The following is a 24,587-nucleotide window of genomic DNA, read 5'->3' as shown; positions in this document are numbered from 1 at the left end:
TTCTATTTTATAAGAACCATTAAATTCTCCCTGACACCGAATTCATCAAAACACGGAGTTGAAGATGTCATTAATCTTGGTTAAATTTTAATTTTCTAAACCAAAAAAATAAAAGTCACGTAATAGTGTCAATTTTTTAAATTTCTAATTAAATTAATTTGCAAATAAGATGAATGAGTTAACTTTTCTACATAGCGATAAAATCTAATGGATTAATGATGGCGGTTATTTGAGTATATTTGTCCAGGGTCACTATAATTGATGGTTATGTAAGGATAATTTTTGAATTTAAGTCATTATTATGCACTTATCTTATGATCATTGCATAAAACATGTGTTTTGTGGTTAAAATAAATATTTTATCAGTATAATTTTTTGGTCATCAAGAAATGCACCGTTAAAACGGAAATAAATGTATATTCAGACACGACTGGTGTTTTCCGGAAAGAACGGAAAAAGGAAGAACTAATCAACCTAACGAAACAAAGAAAAATTAAGTGTTTAATAAATTAAACAAATCTCTCATATTAGCCTTAGTAGGTATGTTAGTGACCTACAAAACATCGACATAGTTGTTTAGATCAGCAGCGATTGACAGTCTACAATAGCCTAATGTAGTTTACAACATTCTAAAGTCTAAAGGATTCCAAATTCGAAAAACAAGATACACATGACATTCATAGACAGGAAAATATTCCACAAAATATACTCCTTATATTCCAGATCCGAAAGATTTGCTAGCATTGTCTCAATTTTTTATTTTCATACCACAAGCTTTGCCCTGTCCCATATCATTCTATTTTGTCCCTTTATTTGCACCTGTATCTTCTAGGTCTTGTATCTTTGGTAAGTATTTTTGGATCATCCACTTCGACGTATCCATCGCTTCGGTAAGATCATTTCGCTAAGTTATGGATTACAGTAGAGGCGACAAGACCCTTCATTGAGGATAATATTTTTATTGCAAATAGTAAAGACACCGTTGTTATCATCACAAACTTTACCGATCACAATGATTTTAGTTCACAACTAGATTTACGCACCTAATGGTTGCATTCTCTACGGTTTTGTACAGTTTGCTGCTCTACTCTTTCGTATACATCAGCTGAAATGTCTGTTATCATTAGTAGCACTTCGTTTCTGCAGGTTCTGAAGGTATATGATCTACTCTGGTGTATGTCACAGTTTCTTGTAACTTGCATTGTTCAAACGCTGTTCTTTTTGTTTATTGCCATCAAAAGAGAATATTTCCCTTTTTAAAATTTAAAAAACTAAATAATTATGGCTATATTGAACAGGGTGTTTTTGTGTAATCTTTAGAACTGTTAATGTGTCGTATAAACATATATGTTTTCTTTTGTAGTGCCTGTTCCTACAACCAAAAGCATCAGATATTCTAGGAACATTTTAAGTAAAATGGAGAAAACTGAAGGACCGCTGAAACTACTCAAAAAATGTGTAGATGAAAAATTACAAATCAAGGTAAGTAGGTCTAGTTTAGTATACCTTTATTTATTTTTAGTCCAGAAAGCCACTGCGCATCCGCTAGGAAAAATATTCTGATTCGGATTTTTTGCACAATCTTATTAAAAAAGGACTCCTTTTAACAAATTTGCATGTTGCCAGGACCAAAAGGTGGTCAAAAATTTTTTAAGTGTTTTTTTTTGTTTTTTTCCTAATTTTTTTTGCATGGAAAACAGTTTTTTTTTAGGTTTTTTGGATCATTCCAAACAGAAAAGGTCTTTAGTGACTTTTCTCAAAAATTATAGTTTTTGACATATAAGCGATTAAAAATTGAAAAATTGCGAAATCGGCCATTTTTAACCCTCAAAAACTATGTGAAAAACTGAAAATTTGAATGTTGCCAAGGCAGGTAGATATTATTTAAACATCGATTGATGAAATCCCGAAGAGTTTTTTACAATACAATATTCAAAACTCCTTTTTTTTTAAATTGCTAATCAAGCGTGCGCGACACTATTTTCCACCGTTGCATGTGAATACAGTATGGTGCAAGTGAAAGGAATAAATTCGTTTTTTCGTAAACCGGCGACTTTAAGAAAAAATCTCGAAACAGGTCGATTTTTATTTTTAAGTTATGGTATTGTGGCATATATGGTATACTAGTGACGTCATCCATCTGGACGCGAGACGTAATCGATGATTATTTAAATGAGAATAGGGGTCGTGTGCTAGCCCATTTGAAAGGTTCTTCAATTCTCTATTCAGTAATATAAACATTTAGATAATTATTTATACAGAGTGTCCAAAAAAATTTTATTAAATTAAATTATTTGACAAAAAAATAAGAATGTATGTAATTTATTTAATTCAAAATACATTTTACTGCTTTTAAAAATCAGAAAACAAAGTTAATTTCACAAATAAACATTGCTTTTCGCTTAAATTAAATGTTCAAACTTCCAAGAGGCAGGTGGCTGGCGGGAGCTGGCTTGAACATTGAATTTAATCGAAAAGCAATGTTTCTTTGTGAAATAAACATTTTTTAGTTTTCGGGTAACAGTAAAATGTATTTTGAATTAAATAAATTACATACATGCTTCTTTTTTTTTAAATAATTTAATTAAAAACTTTTTTTTAGACACCCTGTATAAATAATTACGTAAATGTTTATATTACTGAATAGAGAATTGAAGAACCTTTCAAATGAGCTAGCACACGACCCCTATTCTCATTTAAAAAACTCATCGATTACGTCATCACGTCCAGATGGATGACGTCACTAGTATACCATATATGCCACAATATCATAACTTAAAAATAAAAATCGACCTGTTTCGAAATTTTTGCTTAAAGTCGCCGGTTTACGAAAAAACGAATTTATTCCTTTCATTTGCACCATACTGTATACACATGCAACGGTGGAAAATAGTGTCGCGCACGCTTGATTATCAATTAAAAAACAAAGGAGTTTTGAATATTGTATTGCAAAAAACTCTTCGGGATTTCATTAATCGATGTTTAAAGAATATCTACCTACCTTGGCAACATTCAAATTTTCAGCTTTTCACATAGTTTTTGAGGGTTAAAAATGGCCGATTTCGCAATTTTTCAATTTTTAATCGCTTATATGTCAAAAACTATCATTTTTAGAGAAAAGTCACTAAGTACTTTTCTGTTTGGAATGATCCAAAAAACCTAAAAAAAAACTTCTTTCCATGCAAAAAAATAATTTTAGGAAAAAAACAAAAAAAAAACGTTTAAATAATTTTTGACCATCTTTTGGTCCTGGCAACATGCAAATTTGTTAAAAGGAGTCCTTTTTGAGTAAGATCGTGCAAAAAATCCGAATCAGAATATTTTTCCTAGCGGATGCGCAGTGACTTTGTGGACTATTTCTTTTATTTCTTACTATTTTAAATCTAATATATAAATAAACGCAAGAGATTTGGTAATTCGACAAATAAGTCTTTAACTAGACTAACGCACAGTTTAAGACTGTCCTATATTTTGTCAAAAGTAGAGAAACTTTAGAATATGTACATAAGATTATCAGATTATGTAACACTTTTCTGCAAAGACTTCTTGTCTTGTTCTTTCTCTTCAGGCGTTGGGCCTGCTGTCCGATCTAAAGGCTGGAGTCGTATTTGTGACGTTGAATACCAGCCATCTCACCATGTAAAGGGTCTTGCTATGGGCCTGGTACCTGTTGGTTTTAAAACCCTTGCTATTTTGGCTAGTCTTCCCTAGTATCCAATGGTATGATATACTGATTCTTCTTCCCTTTTTTCTATGTACAATATCCTGGATGTTACAGAATTGTTAATATGTGTTTCGGTAAATGTAACAGACGAAAACAGTAAGATGGAATTTAAAGATTTGAAAATACGGGCGCCACTCCAGTCCCAAGTCTCGTCCCGCAGAAAATTGCTGTCCCGCGGGACAAAGTGCGGGACGGGACGTCCCGCGTGCATCCCTAATAGGGAGAATTTTTCATGTGAAATTCCAATTATGATTAAACTTTAGGAAAAAAGGAGAAATATCAAATAAAATTTCCCAATCTCAATCCAGGAGTAGACACATGAGAGAAGATGACATTATCTTTACTAAATCGACACGGTTGATTCATTGTGTATACAGTCAGTCAGCGATTCACCAATCCATAATAATTTATAAACGATTCGTATGTGGGTACTAAACAACGCCGCATAATAGGCAGTACCAATTTGGTAACAAGTTACGAAACAATCCACTCGTAACATACTCGTGTAAGCTGTCAATATCATGAGAACTAACCTTATAGGTTGGGTAGACCGAAAAGAGGTCAAGTTTGTGCTTTCTTTTGGTATTCACCCAGTTTTTTTTCAGCGATAAAATTCGGCAATCACCTACTGACATTGGCCATGGTACTACTTTTTTTTATTGTCGTACTTATTTCGAATAGAACGCGGGTTTGATGGAGTTGAATGACGAAATTTGAACAGATTATTGAAGCGGATAGTCAGGGACGTTTAGAATTTTGGCAATCTTGCTTAATTGGAATTTTCGGCGTGAATTTTGCGAAAAATTTAAATTCGGTTTTGGATTGAAATGATAATGAAAAAAGTGAAAGGACCTCCATATAATTAATTTTTTTAAGTATCATCAAAATAAACTTTCTCTCTTTGTATAGGGAATAGCTTCTTTGTATTTTACAAGGCATATAATAGAAAATAACTATACACAGTGTTATATTATACTTGCACCTTTTGGTCAAATTTAATTTTTGGCTTCTGCTTTCTGCTATCAAGTGTTAATCATTTTTATATAAAAGCTTTTTTATCAAATCTTCTTCTTTTGTCTTCAGTTTTGTTTTTTTATTTTAATACATTCTAGTAGTCTTTGTATTTTCTTGTTTTAGCTGTCTACTTTATTAAAAAATGTCTATAAAAATGCATAAATACATTATTCGTCAAATAACAACATTATTAAAAGTTTCTTAAACTAGTCGATCAAATAACTTCTTAACCTTTTATCGTCCATTTATGGAGATATGCCTTTCCCAACTCCTTCCATCGATCTCTACCCTGGCAACATCATCATCCAACCAATGCACGTCCACTGCTGGACATAGGTCTCCCCCAATTGTTTCCACACTTCACGGTTTTGTACTGATTGTTGCCAGTTTTTACTAATCCGCCTGATATCAGCTGTCCATCGTGTAGGAGGCCTTCCTCTACTGGGTTTATCTTATCTTGGTCTCCATTCCATCAGCTTTCGTGTCCATCTTGAATCTTTCACCCTGGCGACGTGTCGTGCCCAGTTCCATTTGGGCCATACGTTCTATAATATCTGCGATACCGGTTCTTTGTCTGAGATCTTAATTTCGTATTTTATACCGTAGGGTTACACCCAGCATGGATCTTTCCATACGCCTTTGAGCAACCCGCATTTTCGACGCTGTTGCTTTGGTTAAACTCAGTGTCTCTGCTCCATATTATGTCATTACCGGCAGCACACATTGATCAAACACTTGTCTTTTCAAACCGATCAGTATACTGCTTCTAAATATGTCTCTCAGAGCTCCGTAGGCTGCCCAAACAAGAGTTGATCTTCTTTTTATTTCGCACGTTTGGTTATCTCTGCCAATTCTAATTTCATGACCCAAGTAAATGTTCTTTTCCACTAGTACTGAGCAACATACTTGGTCGGCTACCTTCGTAAGGTCTCCAATGTTGTATTATGGCATTCCAACGTTGGTCTTTTTGTCTAGCAGTCTGGCTGCGAAGCAGTGTGTAGTAAGTTCATTTCTAGGGTCTTCTCGATCTTGATTCTTGATGATTTCTACGGCTGTTCTTTCTATCCTACCTTTCTCAATTTCTAAGGTCTTGGCTTTCCATGTGCTCGTATACTTCATTCCTCCATGATTTTCTGGGTCTGCCTCTTTTTCTTCTTCCTATTGGGCTCCAATTCAAAATCTTTGATATATTATCCATCTTATTGTACGAGTTGCTTTTCTCACGTGTCCATACAAAATTAAAGGTTTGTTCTACTGCTATTCTTCTTTTTATGTCCTTAGCTTCTTCTCATGAACTCCACTTAGGTTGCTATAATTTTTTTTCGTTTCTGTGTTACTCACTTCTCTGCTTTGTAAGTCATTACACTACGTACCAAGGTGTAATATATAATCTTCTTTGTATTTCTGGTAATCTGACTGTTAATCTGGATTAATTCTACGAGACAAAGTTCAAAATATAAACGAAGTTAAGAAGATGTAAAGAGAGAACTAAGGTGACTAATAGCATTGAATGAACACCTAGACTAAAATGAAGGTGAGCAGTGAGAAGGACAGTTAGCCGATGGACAAAGAGATTATCGAGATAAAGACCGCGTGAGAATAAACGAAGCATTGGGACAAGGGACACACCGTAGAAGACCTGGATCCCAATAAAATAAACAAATGAATGTAAAAGGATCAGACAAAACAAATACAATAAATAAAATAAAGAAAGGAAAGACAATAAATAACACAACAATTATTATAGTCAAATATATCGAGCGACGATGTACAATAGTGGAAAGCTGCTCACTGTTTGGTTCGTGGAAAGCTGCTGTGGAAAATTACTCAGGTATGGGCATATTATATCCATACTATAGTCCGTCTAGGAAGTATCCGGAGTTTTATATTTTTCCTAATTTTAATAGATTTCCTTTTTGTAACATTTTAAGACAAAAGTAATGCATCAAGTAGGTTGTGCACAAAATCGCTTGACAACACCATCTGTCAAATATTGTTGTTTGTAAACAGACTTAAGATTTGTGAAATAATGTCGCAAATAGAAAAAAGAAAAGTGGTAGAATATTTGTATAGAAAGGGTGTCTGAAACGTTAAAAAATTAGTGCAATTGACTGAACTTGGAAAAAGTGCAGTGTATGAGACAATACAGAGATTTAGATGCTTTAGTGGCTTTAGGACGACAAAATCCGCGCCTAGGATTTAGAAAATTAGCGAAAAGATTTGGAAATCAACGAAGAATAAAAGTGTGTCCAGAAACTGTCCGCATGTCACTGAAAAAGCAAGGCTACATATCAAGGAATCCAAAAAAAATCCCTACAATGACACCTCTGCAACGGCAACGAAGAATAGATTTTTGTCAACGTTTTCGAGAAGATAATTTTAATAATGTCTTTATACCTGATGAAAGTTGTTTCCAGCTTGGTGCAAATCATCTAAAAGTCCTATCAAGAGAAAATGTTACCGTTCAAATTTCCAAATTTCCCACTAAAATAATGGGTTGGGGAGCAATATCTCACCGTGGTGCTACACCTCTCTGTATAATGGTACTGTTGATAATGCGAAATATTGTGACATCCTAAATGGTTTTCTTCTTGAAACGGCTCATGTTTTATATCCAGAGGGGTGGCGTTTTCAGCAAGATAATGCAAGATGCCATACTTCTGCTTATACTCAAGCTTGGATGCAAGGACACGAATTGGCAACAGTTCCGTGGCCAGCAGCATCTCCAGCTCTTAGCCCCATTGAAAACATATGGGGACTGATGAAGATTGAAGTGGAACGAGCAACACCACGAGATAAAGAAGGTTTGATTCAGTCAGTTTTACAGGCCTGGAACACCATTACCGAAAATTATGGCCTTGACCTAGTTTCGGGTGTACCTGGAAGTTTAGTTAAGTGTTTAGATTTAAATGGAGATTGTATAAGTAAATGAGATGAATTATTTGTTATTTCAAGTAATAGAAATAAATACCGTAAAATTATAATTCTGCTTTCTTTTTTCCGGATACTTTCTAGACGGACTATATAATAACTATAACGTAACAATTATTGGTCATGACTCAATTTGAACGCGTAAGTTATCTTGTATATCTTGGTACTCATATTAATGAAAGCTGGAACCCTAATACAGAAATAAAAAGTAGAATTGCCAAAGCAAGAATAAGTTTTATGAAATTTAAGAAAATCCTTTGCACTTATGATCTCAATTTGGAACTTCGCATAAGAATAGTTCGATGTTATATATTCCCAGTATACTTTACGGGGTTGGTAAGCATGGGCCCTGACAGAATCGCTTTTGAAGAACCTAGAAGCATTTGAGATGTGGGTCTACCGCCGTATTCTAAAGATCAGTTGGATAGAAAGAGTCACAAACGAAAGGGTTTTGCAACGTTTGAATAAAAGTTGTTTTGCACGGTTAAAAGGCGTAAATTGGAATACTTTGGTCATATAATGCGTCACCCAGAAATATTGTCATGCAGGGTAAAATAATGGGACAACAACTGTCGGCCTCCGTACAACTTCTTGGCTTAAAAACCTACGCCAATTGTTTGGGAGAACTAGCACTGAACTATTTCGTGCGGTTGTAAATAAGACAATGATTGTTAATATGCTGGGCAACATGAGAGCCAACGATCGACAAGCGGTCTCGATACCTTAAGAAGAAGAAGAGTAATTTTCAAAGATGGATGAGGCAAGCATACCGCTAAGACGTTAGAAATGAAAACCAAATAGAAGGAGAAAAAGAAAACTTCTTAGATTACAGCGGAACGGACCAATAAAAACAGCAATGGCAAAAAGAGATCTCACTGAAGAAAAGTAAGTAAAATTTATTATGACCTTTTGACCCATCTATAAATTATTCAAACTATTAACTGCATTTGAAATCTATATCACACATAATAATCAATATCAACCAATTATACTATCATGTATTTATTCTAAAATCTTTGACTAATACAAATTTTAATTACATAATTAGATCTTATTGGACCTAACACCAACTTGAGCCAATTAAATACGCAATATTATTATTTTAGTTCTTATATAAAACTATATTCCGACACATTTTTTCGCCATTAAATATTAATTAAAAATTTAGCAACTATACACGAGTACTGACATTGGCCGTGGTACTACTTTTTATAGGCGTGCTCTTTTTTAGTGGAACGCGGTCTGTTAGATTAGAATGACGAAATGTCGAACAGATTATTGAAGCAGACATTCATGGCCTTTCTGATCTTTAAAGGTCTCGCATAATGCAGGTTTTTGTAATAATAATTAAAATTTTACTAGTATTTCGCGGATCTCATTCATATATTTTTCATTTATTAGATATGATAGTGTTCTTGTAGGGGTGTCATATAGCAATAGTGTTTAACCTAGCCTGAGAGACTTGCACATCCCTTGAGAATAATATTCGGATGAGATGATACAATTCATTGGGGCGCAGAGGATTAAATCTGTAAGAGTCAGACTATCCTAATATCAGAATATCCGTTTGGTATACTGGCTTGGGGAAGCGCCCTGAAAACACACATTCTCCCACTAGAAATCATACAAAGAAGATTTTTGAAAATTATTATGTCTAAACCATACACTTACTCTACAGATAGATTATATAGAGAGTAATATATATTTGACTTGAAACAGTTATACTTTCTTTGTGTGTCTTCAAAATATCATACCATGAAAACAGACAGCAATCTACCATCACATGAACATGGTACTAGAAGCAAACACCTCTATATGGTCCCGAAAATGACAAAGTCCTTCTGCCAAAGACGTTTTTTATTTCTAGCCCCGAAAATATACAATCATATCCCCAGTGATATTAAAAATACTGAGAATGTTCTTCTTTTTAAAAAGAAATTAAAATCATTTTTGATGGAACAAACAAGAAATTTTTGTGACATCATTATTGTAGCTTAAATTAACATACCTTAAAAACAAAAAAAAAAACAAAATGAAACTCCAGAGTCACTACCACTTTTTATAAAATTTTATTAGTTAGATTATTCGTTTTCGCTTATATTTCAAATTTATATTGTTTTAAACTGATTTATTTTGCTTATTTTGTTTATCAGATTTAATGAAACATGAGTATCTACACCATTCTTCAAAATATGTATTACTAACTAATTGAGCCATACATAATTGTTTCTTAAAAAAAATTTAATTGTCCGTGCTTTATTGTTAGACTAAGGATTTACCAAAACATAACTGTGTATTTACAATTTAAAAAAACTTATCTATTTACTATATATTGTTATTATTTATGTTATTTATGTTATTTACGTTGATATGTTATTATTTATTATTTTATATGCTATTTATCGAAACAGGTGTATCCACAAGTCTCGGAAACCTTCGGGTTATTTTATTTACTTTATATGTAAATATTGAAAAAATTTGTACTTATTATTGATGAATAAAATTATTATTATTATTATCCCCCGATAACATGGGATGCGCTATAGAGCCTCTCTATCAGCGAAGTGCTTGTCATGTATGGGGCCTGGATACAAGGATTCCACACGAAATTCTACCCCGATCAATGCAGGCCAGCGTGAGGTGCTCTATTCCCGCTATCTATAGTGACTTATCATCGATCTCTATTGTTTGCAAGGGTCTTGAGTACCCGCTCCGGGCTACGTCCAGTTGCTGTCGGCTGTTCCGAAAATCTGCTTTGATGAGCAGTTCTTCAGCTTACATTACAGCTTCGATACAAATCAGCATGAAAATGCTGAAACAGTTGAAGTTTATACCTTTTAACGTACAGGTGTCAACCATGTGCCAATTCACCTCTTCCACTTCCACAACACAGTAATTTTAACCCCTTGACGTGCACACTCGAGTTAACTCGAGAGCGCTAAACTGGCCAAAATGTGCACATTCGAGATAATTCGGGCGGTATTTTACTTTATGTTACTATAATTTTTCACGCTCGAATGCGATCGAGAATTGAAAATAATAATGTGAAAGCAAGAAAAACAATTGTTTTATTGATATTATTTATCATTTACATGGAATTGTAATCTACTTCTACTTAGATATCACTTACGACTTATCTCTTCGTTGTGAGCCGCTTTCAGACAAATTTGTGTCTTCATATTCTGATTCGCTCCTTTTTCAATATATAAATCACGCTCCTGCGCAATAAACAAAATACGGTCTAACAAAAAAATTATCGTTTATCGCATCGTCCTTCCCATTATTCCAACAAAAATTGTGATCGTCCAATGACAGTTTCGTGACGATTATTTCAGTAACCGCAAGTACTAGTTGGGTGCACCTGCGCGCTAGGATCACTTTTACGTTAAAAATAAATTGATTTTTTTTGGCCGGTCTTTTTCCAAAAAATTGTGCATTAAGGGGTTAAACAGGAAATATACCATGTGTGGCACATCATTAGGGAGGCACTTCCATGAAGTATTGAAGCATCCATGTTTTTCCCTTCGGTATTTATTCTATTTTTGCTAAAAAGTGCTATTTATTAAAAGCGTTACACCTCTTGAAAATTAAACGCAAGGTCTATGTTTCTCTAATGTGTCAAATTTTGTCAACTATATTGTGACTGGATCTCTTCTGTTAATATAATTTAGCATTAAATATTTTAATAAATTATTATAATGAAATTTCGAATAAACGAATGCCTTGTTCAGTGCCAATATAACTTTTGATTTTCTAAAACGTCCAACATTGTTGAAGTGAGTCCAGCAACAACAAAAGTTAAATCCTAAAAGCGAGATTTACGATTTTGGCATTTAACTCCCTTCAACATAAATGTCAAGAGTTGCTGCTGGTCTTTTGAAGGATGTGAGTCAACTACAATCTAACATTTAACAAACCTTGTTCATAAATCACTTGTATACTATGAGTAGCTTTATAAATTGTAGTCAGTGAATAACGTTAAACGTTAAGCTATAAATCAACGAGCTTTTCAAATTGCAATTCACTTGACACTACTTGCCTTCAAAACACGAAGATTTTTGTGATAATTTTATGTTGCTTCTATATTTATTTCTAGACATTGTTAAATAGCCTTACTTTGAAAATACTCAAATGCCAAATAGATAAGTATGTAATATTAAAACTTTAAGGGCATCGGTAATATGTATTAAACTAATGGATAAGATAAGAGAAGCAATATATAGGTTGAAATATATGTATATTTTTCTACCTATATACTATATACTATCTGCTATGGGGTGAAGACGTCGTTCTTATCATAAGTATGGATAATACTACATTTTATTCCTGCGTACTTATTTTGATACTTGTGCTTTATTACTTTTCTAATAAAACTCGTGGTTTCATAATTTTCCTTCCAAAAACTAAACTTGTGCATCCATAATCCATATCAGGGGTCGGCAACCTTTTTGGATGGCGGGCCATGTTCAAAATAAAAATTTTTATGCGGGCCGCATATTTAAATGTAGCTTAAATAGCCTTCTTCTTCAGTCTGTTTGCATCCATCCCTGGACAAAGGTCTCCCCATGAGTTCTTCATTTCTCTCTGTTTTGTGAAATTTAGTGCCAGTAACTAGCCATTTAGCTTTGACGTCGTCTACATCGTTTTTGTGGTTTTGCTTTAGTATGACCGGGCTCGTGTGGTCTCCAATGTATAATGTTTCGCGTCCACATTTCATTGCTTTGTCATGGCCAGTTCCATTTTATTTGCGCAATTTTTCCAATTGCATCTTCCACCTTCGTCCTGCGTCACACGTCCTTATTTTCGTTTATGTCCTTTCAGCTTAGTCCTAACATAGCTTGTTCGATAGACCTCTGTGTTGATCTTAATCTATATTCATCTTTCATCTATTTTAAGGCATTTATAACGTCCTCGTTAGTAATTTTGGTAGTTCAGATTTTACATTTAACATTTCCATACCGCGGTTTTCTGGTTTTTCTATGTTGAACGAGTATAATTCTGTATAAATAGTAATATTCAATATTTATTAAATTATTTTTGTCATTTATAGTGATTCCCTTTATATCTGTTATCAGGTGTATTTGTTGTCGGTTTTTCCTATTTAGAGTTTTTAACACTTTCATACTCTTGATTTTCCCTATAATATTTTCGATTTGTTCGGTATTTTAGTCCCTGATGTCTTGTCTTATCCTTTTTTTCTTGCGTTATTAAGTTCCTTATATTTTAGTGAATTTCGGTCCATGCAACTGTTGTCCTTAAGCGTCTGTTGATTTTTCCTAAAATTACATTTTCGGGCATTGACGGGTCGCACAAAAAGTTTCAAAGGGCGCATATGTTGCCGACCCCTGATCCATATCATAATTGGCGCTAAAGCCCTAGAATAGAGCCTTTATCTTTCCAAGTCTATTTCGTCAGTCAGCCCTATCTATTGCCAACCGTTGCCAGTTTCTGCACTTATTTTTCTAGCATCCTCATCCACACCATCCTTCCATCTAAGTTTTAGCCTACCTCTCCATCTACTTCCCACCGGCTGCGACATAAGGATTCGTCTAGGAAGGTTGTTCTGCTGCGATCTTGCTAGATGCCTTTCCAATCTCAGTTTTCCTTTTTGTGTGCGCGATATCACGTTTTTACCTCCATCCATATATCTATTTGTATTTGTGGTGTATCTCACGGTTGTACTTCCTTCCTCCTCCTTATACCGTTTTTACAGATTCCACCGAATATTGCTATCAGGGTCCTTTGTTCCAATAGGAACAAAAGGTTTTCATCTGACTAGAGATGGTCCATGTTTCCGATCCATATGTCAACACTGACAGTATAAGGCTTTTGTATTGGGACCGTGCAAGTTCGGAAAAGCGGCACCTGGTTTCATAGCTCAGCAACATTTTTCGCACTTTTAATTATATTGGCCAATCATATTGGTCCTGGTTACTGGACAATTGTCAAGGCCATAGCCCAAAAAATTATACGATGAAAAAGTAATATTAAGGTTATGTTATTAAAAGGTAAACAATTGTATGTAGTAAATAAAATTAATTATTAAAATGCACTACTACAAGCAAAATACAATTAATTAAATTTACTTTTATATAATAATTGCATATCGTATCAAAGTAGATATGAAATATACGTCAATTTGACAATTTCAGTTTCAAATGTCGACTCGTAAACTGTAAGCAAAAGAGTGCTGTGCCTGTGGTGCTGACTTATAATAGAATGCAACGACCCAGCATTAGCTTATGTCAACAACTGGTTAAACCAGTGATGGGTAAAGTACGGCCCGCGGGCCAAATCCGGCCCGCGAAAGTATTTAATCATGGATAGTAGACATATAGCTTTAACACAAATTGCATTTTTTCTATAATTCTGGCCCTCTCATAGAATTTCTTGAACTTTGTAGCCCCCCATTAAAAAAGTTTGCCCATCACTGGGTTAAACGAAATAATATGAAAGCTTTATTGTTTTAATTTATTTTCTATGGACTTGCATCTATTTGAATGTATTTTGTTTATAAAATTTTACCTGTATTTTATTTTTATTTTAAGTTGTTTTAAATTGTATGATTTGTGACCAACGTAGTTCGTTCACGAAAAAGAAAAATCCCAAGGGTCTCGTCACATACCGATTAATGGCGCAAAGTGTGCAATGAGGATTATAGTTGTAAAAAAATAAAGATAAAAACATATATCTTGCTATGATTTCTTGAATGATAACTTGTTTTAGACATCTACTAATAGTCTAAGAGCTAGTGAACCCTCCGACTAACGGTCTTCCTGTAAGGCTAGAAATTTGTATAGTGATAATTCATAGCACACCAAGGCTAAAAACCATGACCTGGCGGGCATCAGCCCTGCACGTGTATCTACCAGGTGAATCGAAAAGTGCAAATTTGGGGGGTAAAATAAACTTTCTCCTGTAAAGTTTAAATTTAAGTATGTGTTTGAGTAAGTCATTTAGAAGAAATGTGTACAATGACAGGCGATTCTGAAGAGTATAAGACCTTGCCAGGCGAGGGGAAAGGTTACGGGGTTTTCCTAAAATTATTTTTTTTGCATCGAACAAAGTTTTTTTTAGGTTTTTTGAATCATTCCAAACAGAAAAGGTATTTAGTGACTTTTCTCTTAGGTTAATAGTTTTTGTTATATAAGCGATTAAAAATTTTGAAAATTGCGAAATCGGCCATTTTTAACCCTAAATCGGACATTTAACTAAAAATGTCAATGTTGCCAAGGTAGGTAGATATTCTTTAAACATTAATTGATGAAATCCCGAAGTTTTTTGCAATACAATATCGAAAACCCCTTTGTTTTTTAATTGCTAATCAAGCGGACGCGACACTGTAGTATAAATGAGGACGTTTGAGTTTGCATAAATTCATTATCTCCAGAATGGGCAAATTTGAAGAGAAATCCTCAGACAGGTCGATTTTTATTTTTAAATTAGGACTTTTTGGCATTTTTATAATACTAGTAACGTCATCCATCTGGGCGTGATGACGTAATCGATGATTTTTATAAATGAGAGTAGGGGTTGTGTGTTATTTAATTTTCTATTCAGTAATATAAACCTTAATATAATTATTTATACAGAGTGTACAAAATTTTTTTTCTTCTTTTTGTCTAAATTAATTTAATAAAAAAGTTTTTGGTACACCCTGTATAAATAATTATGTTAGTGTTTTTATTACTGAATAGAAAATTAAATAACCTTTCAAATGAGCTATCACACAACCCCTACTCTCATTTAAAAAAATCATCTATTACGTCATCACCCCCAGATTGATGACGTCACTAGTATTATAAAAATGCCAAAAAGTCCTAATTTAAAAATAAAAATCGACCTGTCTGAGGATTTCTCTTCAAATTTGCCCATTCTGGAGATAATGAATTTATGCAAACTCAAACGTCCTCATTTATACTACAGTGTCGCGCCCGCTTGGTTAGTAATTAAAAAACAAAGGGGTTTTCGATATTGTATTGCAAAAAACTCTTCGGGATTTCATCAATAAATGTTTAAAGAATATCTACCTACCTTGGCAACATTGAAATTTTTAGTTAAATGTCCGATTTAGGGTTAAAAATGGCCGATTTCGCAATTTTTAAAATTTTTAATCGCTTATATACTTAACAAAAACTATTAACCTAAGAGAAAAGTCACTAAAGACCTTTTCTGTAAAAAAAATAATTTTAGGAAAAACCTCTACCCTTTCCCCTCGCCTGGCAAGGTCTTATGCTCTTCAGAATTGCCTGTCATTGTGCACATTTCTTCTAAATGACTTACTCAAAGACATACTTAAATTTAAACTTTACAGGAGAAAGTTTATTTTACCCCCTAAATTTGCACTTTTCGATTCACCTGGTAGATACACGTGCAGGGCTGATGTCTGCCAGGTCATAGTTTTTAGCCTTGGTGTGCTATGAATTATCACTATACAAATTTCTAGCCTTACAGGAAGACCGTTCGTCGGACGGTTCACTAGCTCTTAGACTATAAACATCGTTTATTCCAAAAAAATTTTACAATAAATAAGTGTAGTAACTTGTAGCACCTAATAACCATCATAGTTCTGTAAATATATCACTTGCCAAATAATATTTTATGCGAATGCACTGGTTTGACCTAAGTATTATGTGCCAAAAATACTCAAACCAATGTTAGATAGTGTTTTCGGTACGTAAACATGTTTCTAATTAGACAGATGTTAGTATAGTGAAATTTATATTAATTAAAATCTCCGAATATTAAAATCGCAATGAAATTAAATTGTTATATCGTTGCAAATTACAATCGAAATAAAAACTGACAATAAATATTAAAGTTTATTTGGCTAACGGTGCGAACATTATGTAGTCATAGATTTCATTTAATCTAATGTTGGCAGTTTTAATTATTTGTATGTTTTGGAAATATTTCCAAGAAAAAATGTATACAAAGATAATACGAAATTACATTAGAAAAAGCTCTAAAGAGTATATCAAAGAGGCTTTACAAGAAGACTGAATTGAACCAAAACGCGACTCGTTGGTAAATATATTTAAATATTCTACCAACGTATGCCTTTAAAGACATCTAACGAGGTATAGCATCTCCGTATAGCAACTAACAAAGTCATCATAGCCAGAATGATCGCCAACGTTCGGAACGGACAGGCACCCTAAGAAGAAGAACGAGGTAAGATGAAGTGAGTGTCGATTGGATAACGAGTAAACCTACAAACACGTGTCAGGGTGCGTTTTGGTTCAATTCAGTCTTCTTGCAAAACCTCTTTGATAACATGTAAACCTAGAAACACGTTTAAGGGGATGGCAAGAAACTCGAATTGAATCAAAACGAAACCGTCTATTTTTATTTGATACCTAAATTACTTCGGCCACACAGCCAGAGGAGTACTAGAAGGAAATATAGAAGACCGAAGACCAAGATCTTCAGCAGGATGGACAAACAAAATGAATGGAAAAATTTCTACACGAAGCCGTCCATCTAGCTCAGGATCGCAGTCAATGGAAGCAGCAAGCTACAACAGCTACATTGTAACGTTCCTGTTTTCTTTGAGAAAAATTTCTCACTTGTGTTCAAAATTTTTCTGATGGGTGAAACGAGTGTGTAACGTTACAAACGTCACATCTTTGCTATTTTATTTTTAAATAATTATTTTACTTTATTTTGTTTAATATTTCATTAATAAGTATCTTCTGTGTTCGTTTTAACTTGTTTTTCCGTTAAAAACCTGTTTGGCGCCCGTTCTATAGGCAACTTTTTTTTCATCTAAGTCATACTGAACATACTTCATAATCTTACATTCTAGCATCTGATCTAATCTTGTGTTCCATAGTCGTTATTTCAAATTTCATGTTCTGTGTTGTATGTTTCGCTGATATGACAGTGACATTTATTCCTTAAAAAGAGAAGACTTATTCCTTAAAAAGGGCATGAAATTCGAGTAATAGATTTATTTTATTTCGACACTTTTATTCTCTTGGGGTGAGTTTTTATTCTAAGCCTGTATTAATTTTTTATAGTCATTTTTTCCTCTACTTTACCTTCCATGTCTACAAGCACATGGTCAGTTTTAAATACCTATTTCTTTCTAATTTACGTATAGGCACGTGTAAATCCAATTTTAACTAGTATCAATCTTAATTCCATTTAATTTACTCTTGCCATCTACTAGTTTTTGAATACTATTTGGCAAAGGTACATTTTGGTTATTAACTTCTTGATTGTCACTTATACGCATTATATCTTCTAGTTTTTGGGAATAAAATCAACCTTTTCTCCCTTCGGGAGCTTCAAGCCATCCTCACCGGTGATGGAACTAAGGCTGACAAGAATGAAGACGGTCCCATCTAGACTGCAACGACGAATATCCTCAGTTGCAGGGATCTGAGGCCGAACATCTGCCCAGGTCTACAAGAAGTCTACAGCAGTACCACTCGACATCAAGAAGTTACCATCGAACCAAATACCAAACGCCATAAGTTAATTTACAAATTGTTAGTTATTGGCAAGAATTTGGCAAGAAAATCAGAAAGCAAGAGTAAGAGTCGAAGGAGCACTGACATAGGAAGTAAGTAGACTTGAAGGAGTTCGACAAGGGTGCATACTTTCACCACTCTTATTCAACGTCTACAGTGAAGTGATATTTCAAGAAGCTTTATTGGATATTGTGGAAGGTATTTGGGTCAACGGAAATAGCATTAATAATATTAGATATGCGGACGATACGGTCATATTTGCAAGTGACATGGAAGATCTACAGTACATAATACAACATGTATACAATGCATGTGAAAGGTACGGACTGCAAATGAATCTCAAGAAAACGAAATCAATGATATTCTCAAAAAAACCACAAAATGTAGATAATCTGATCATCAATAATACAACGATCGAAAGAGTACATAACAACATATAAATATTTAGGAACGTGGCTAACCGAAGATGGAGATCAAACAAAAGAAATTAGATCTAGAATAGAAATGGCAAGAAACACGTTCATAAAATTGAAGAACTTCTTTGCAAACCGTAACCTTAATCTAGAGATCCGCACAAGAATGCTACGTTGCTACGTTTTTTCTACTTTACTATACGGCATGGAAGCGTGGACAATAAAACAGTCTGAAATCAAAAAACTAAACTCTTTTGAGATGTGGTGCTACAGGACAATCCACAGAATATCGTGGACTGAAAAAGTAACTAATATAGAGGTGTTACAAAGAATGAAGAAAGAATGTGAAGTCATAAAAACTGTTAAAATTAGAAAGATTCAATATCTGGGTCATATAATGAGGGGCGAGAAGTACGTATTACTTAGGTTAATTATGCAAGGGAAGATACAAGGGAAGAGAAACCCAGGACGACGCAAAATATCCTGGCTAAGAAATTTGAGAGAGTGGTTCGGTTGAAGCTCATTAGAATTATTCAGAAGTGCGGCAAATAAAATTAAAATAGCGATGATGATTTCCAACCTCCGATAGGGGAAGGAACCTGAAGAAGAAGGCAAGAATTTGAATATATTTGTTGATGCATTTAATAAGTCACATTTTTATTATATCTTTATTGAACAATAGACATGATTGGTTAAAATATTGTTTTGTTTGCTTCCATTCTGAATTTTCATAGTTCATGTTCAAGATTAGGATAAGACGAACACACACATTGAGAGACTGAGCTAAGCCTAGTTGGTTGAAGTATTATTTTCGAATGGTATTCAACGAATGGACAAGCGTTCAAGAGGAGATTGACTAATCAGCAGTTGGGACACAAATCTGTAAAAAGAACAAGCCGCGCTCTGATATAGAGGACAGAAGGAAAAGACTACAAACTCAAACTCTATGTTTTTAAAAAACAACACGAGATCTTGCATTCTTGCACCAAAAGACAGTATTTGGTAGTACTGTTTTTTCTTGAGAAAGCTAATATTTTTCAAATTTTATTGATAACTCATGTCTCCCCAGTTCAGAAATTGTGAATATGATTCATATATTTTGTTTTCAAAATAAAATAGCTTTATATGTCTTCCTTTGTTCTTATTTGCCCGTTCAAGTTCTACTTTAATTATTGTTTTGTTATGATATATATTTTTATGATGATTTATAACTAATTAAACTGATATTCGACAATTAACAAAAAACACGACTAAAAAAACTTTATTTCTTTTTCACGGTTGCCCGACCCAGTAATTATATCAGTAAGGTTAAGTAGGTTATATTTAAGAAATCAACTTGTAACGTAAGACTAAACAGTAATATTATTTATCTGGTAGGTAATCGGTGGAGTTGTCCATGGCGTTGACCATGAATGTTTGTCGACCATTCGAAATAATGGAAGTGACTAACACAACTGTACCTTTTCAACAAAAAACATAAATAAATGTGTAGTAAATGAAAGGTTATTTATATAGTATTGTACAAATAAAAGGCAGAGATATCGAGCACAGTTTTTTATTAAATCTTACCCAAGAACTTTCGCTCTGAGCATCTTCAGGAGTATCTGAAATAAGCCAAAAACGCTTTGGCAGTGAAAGAAAAAGTAACAAAACTTCGACAAAAACTCTAAGTTGATGGTTAATAAAAAATTTAATGTTTTAGACTTACTTAGTCAAAAAAACAGTAGACTATCCAGCACATCCGAGAATGCCAAGTAACGTTTAAATACAATTATACGAATAACAGACACCAGACAAAAGAACAAACAGTATAAAATAATTATTTCGGTGGCTACATCATGGGCAATGACAGGAGACAGGATGGCTCCTGGTAATCCAGATTTGACGGAAATGTTCAAAGTGATATCTGAAATATGACAACTGAGATTACTTTGTCTAAAATTAAGGACAGTCACCGCAAAAGTGTACTACACATTCAAATATTCTATGGCAAGCTGGCAAACATATGAAATTAGTTAATTGCTGGATGTAGACTGCAGAATCCGGGTCTCACACTCAAATCTGTCAGTTTATAGACAAATATAGTGGACATGGTCTCCAAACTAACACCTTCTTAGATATGATTCTCCGTGATGGTTTTACACTTAGACCCTCCGACTCACAGATGATTGAAGGTCCTACACATATGGTAAGTAACTTGTTTAGCAGACGATGAAGGTTTCTCTAGAGGATTCAGATGGCTTCTTCCATTTGGCAAGATAAGTTCTGTCTTCCAGATGTATTCCAAAATTGTATATATGACATTCACTTTAGTCTACTTCACAAACAAAAATAACAGGCACATTTGATGGTTGTCTTTCACCAACTATCTCTTCACCCTCAAGAATTCCCAAACTCCATAAACCTGTTTACCTTTGCAACATTCTCCGTATATTCCACCATATCCCGTTAGCATAACTTAAGCAGAAATATCATGTTAATCAATACTGAGGTAGTAGCTCCTTGTAACCGAATGTAAGTACGACCCGTTATCATTGCATGATTATAGACGGCATACATCTGCATGTGTTTGTGAGCTTGGGGACGTTTGTTACAGCCCCCGAGTTTACATGCATATGTATTTGTCTGCTATCTTAACTACGTTTATGTATGTTGTTCAATATTGGCTTGATCTTATGGATCTTTAGCATCTTTTACAACCAGACATTGGTTCTAACTCTGGTTTTTATTTGTAGCATTTAGTGACTTGTAACCGTTGACCTGAAGATGCTCTGCATACTTTAGAGAGCAGAACCGGTCGTCGGAAGTTACAATAAATGACTGAGAGTATGTCTGTCTTTTACTTCATTCGTTAATTTTCGTTTAGGAGAAACTCTTCATTGTCCCTCGTATCACCGAGTCGATTACAAATCTGGTCGACTGTTCGGTAAGAAATCCACTAACCTTCTGACTTTGTTTTCCTTGTTAAGCAATAACTATTGAAATTCCGAATCGACAGAGGTCATCCGAGATTTTTTTCAATGCCTAGCACCGGTTGCCATTGACGAGGCTCTATTTGGTGCTAACGAGCAATTTTTATAACGATATCAATATTTTATTTCTCTCGTATACTATGTGTGGTAAATATGCTAATGAGAGACGGCGACTTTGGTTTTACGAATGGAATTGGATGACTGGATGAGTAGTTTCGTAACGGTAGTTGCTCAGATTTGTATTTATTTATGTCTAGATTCGCGCCGTTTACCGTTACCTGTGGGCACTGCGACCGGTTGTCTCTGTCTACAAGTCCGGTGGTTTTTGTTTTCAGAGATTAGGCACAATGGCTGCACATAATATGCCAAGACTGCGTCTTTAGAGACCGGAAAATATATAAAACAGAAATTTTATCAAAGCAAATACACTACTCCAAGAAATTAACGCACCACCTTAAAAATGAGTCATTTTTGATGTCTCGAATTTCCTAAACCCGTTGTCCGATTAAGTGATTTTTTAAAATGATACCTTATTCTTTAACAATATCGTTGTAATAATATTGTTGCTAGACAGCTAGACATATAAATTGTCATTGTATACCGTGTGTACCAATCAAACTGTGTTTTTTTCTCAAAGTTTACCACACCCTGTGGAATATTCTAGCAATTATAAAATACTGAAATTAAAACCCAGCTATAGCCTCAGGCTTTCTTAACATTCTGTTTTTTGATTCATTCGCTTCTTATGTTGGATAATAAAAAAGTTAGGTACTTTAACAACTAGCTATGTTCTTAGTCAATAGAGGGTGTCTCTGAATAAGTGCGACAAAATTTAAAGGGTAATTTTGCATGAAAAAGAAATGACAGTTTGTTTTATAAACATATGTCTCCAAATGCTTCGTTTCCGACATACGGATGTTGAAATTGTTCTTACAAGCTGACGATTTATTTGTTGCTCTAAAACCTTTTAGAATTTAGAATTTTATATTGTCCAATGATAAATATAAAATTCTTAATTGCATGTCAATAATGCGAAATAACTACCTCTTAAAACACACCAAATTTCATTTGCATGCCTCAACCGGTTTGAGAGCAATAAATAAATCGTCCGTTTGTTAGAAAAATTTCAACAGCCCGTATATCGGAAACAAAGCATTTGCGGACATACATTTATAACGCAAACTGTCATTTTTTTTTCACGCAGAATTACCCTTAAAGTTTGTCGCATACTATGTATTGATGAAAAACATGGTTAGTTGTTAAAGTACCTAACTTTTTTATTATACAACATAGCGATTGAATCAAAAAACAGAATGTTAAGAAAATCTGAGACTACAGTTGGGTTTTAATTTCAGTATTTTATAAACGCTAGAATTTTCCACAGGGTGGGTGAACTTTGAGACAAAAACACAGTTTGATTGGTACAGCCGGTATGCAATGACAATTTACCTGTCTAGCAACCATATTATTACAGCGATATTGCTAAAGAATAAGGCTATAACATATTTAAAAAATCACTTAAATGGGACAACAGGTTTAGGAAATTCGAGACATCAAAAATGACCCAATTTTAAGGTGGTGCGTAAATTTCTTGGGGTAGTGTATATTGGCCAAACGCTTGTGAATGGAAAGAAACAATAAAGAAAATTTATCCAGTGAAAACAACACTACCACATACTACTAGATTTTGACGAAAGATCTTTTTTGAAGACGTCGGTAGGATTTGAGTAAGGTAAACGACCAAGAGGAAGACCACAGGGGTAGATGATATGAAAATAATAGCCTAAGTTCTTAACAGTAATTAAATAATGTACTTAATAGGTTTGTTTTAGAAAACAGTCAGAAACCGTCAGCAAACAGTTGGTCATTGAGAGAACATAATACAGTCACCAGTGCTATCTCCTCTACTCGCGCTGGTCCACTATTCGCTGATGGTTTCAAACAGTCTGAAACTGATGCTAGAACAAACCTATTAGTAACTAAACAGGTGACAAGGTATGGTCTTGAATTTGTCAAAGATCCAGCAATTCTCAAGCTTTTCAAAGGTAATATAAATAACTTACAGTAGGTAGTTATTGTCTGCCTCTTGAAAATTCACTGACTCTAAAATAAACTAATAACTAAGAAACTGATAACTAATTCAACTGTATTAGTAATACTAAGAATAAAAAAATGGGTACCTATTTAGCTTAGGGATTGATTTGAAGGTATTACGACTATATATTTTTTAATGGAAATACTTATACTAAGATTACTGAACTTAGATCAAAATCGAACAAGTCGCGTAAAGTACAGATACCCTGTCCCCAAGATAGCCACACCAGAAGTGTCCGTCCTTCAGATAACTGAAGGAATGCAGTTTTTTTATTATCTTCATCGTCTTTTACAAAATAAAGTGGAAGCAACAATGAAAGCACCAAGAGGACGAATGTGGAAAATATTCTGCTAAGGAAGAAGGAACATTAGAACATGGATAGGTAGGCTTGATTAAGCTTTACCGACTAAGGAATACTGCATACACAATTTTAACCGGTCTTTCAGTAACGAGAAAGACCAGAGTAATGAGAAAGATCTTAAGTTAAAAATCTTTCTTGATTTATCAGTCGAAGCCCTTTTAGTTTGCAGGATTGTTCTAATAAAGTAGGCTTCATAAGTATTTGCATGTTTGTCTAAAAGTAAACTTATTACACCTTTTGAGATTCCGCTTTCATTTTATTCAGTTATGTCTGAAAGTAAATATGAGGACGAATTTAAAGGTACATATGTGAAGATTGTAAACGAATTTTTTGTATTTTCGTTTACTGTTAAATATTTGTTTAAGATATCCATATTCTTCTTTATCTTGTGTTCATTGCAAAATGTAAAGTAGCACTTGCAATGTTTGGTTTTAGTCACACTCAGATCATTGTGAATACAAATGAGCTACTGTTACAAATATTTCTATCCGAATTTAACATTATTATGTTATTTATTATGATGATCTAATAAATCATATGACACGTGACTTCTGAGGGAGACATATGTCCAAAGGTGGACGCGTACGGGTTGATGATGA

At 34.0% G+C, this 24,587-nt stretch overlaps 2 protein-coding genes across 2 annotated transcripts in view; one reads left to right on the top strand and one right to left on the bottom strand.

Moving 5' to 3' along the window:
* The window catches only part of LOC114324522 (ecdysone-induced protein 74EF), an 843,335-nt gene that overhangs the window by 750,001 nt on the left and 68,747 nt on the right, over positions 1-24,587 (bottom strand). The gene's annotated exons all lie outside the window — the stretch shown is intronic.
* The window catches only part of LOC114324525 (U7 snRNA-associated Sm-like protein LSm11), a 71,250-nt gene that overhangs the window by 39,497 nt on the left and 7,166 nt on the right, over positions 1-24,587 (top strand). The window contains exon 2 of the mRNA XM_028272385.2: positions 1,364-1,482. Coding sequence (XP_028128186.1) covers positions 1,364-1,482 — 119 coding nt within the window. The remainder of the gene's footprint in view (positions 1-1,363; positions 1,483-24,587) is intronic.

The sequence above is a fragment of the Diabrotica virgifera genome, chromosome 6 (genome assembly GCF_917563875.1).
Source record: "Diabrotica virgifera virgifera chromosome 6, PGI_DIABVI_V3a".
Classification (NCBI taxonomy): Eukaryota; Metazoa; Arthropoda; class Insecta; order Coleoptera; family Chrysomelidae; genus Diabrotica; species Diabrotica virgifera.
Note: the sequence above shows the minus strand (reverse complement) of the source record. Positions and strands in the feature narration are given on the sequence as shown.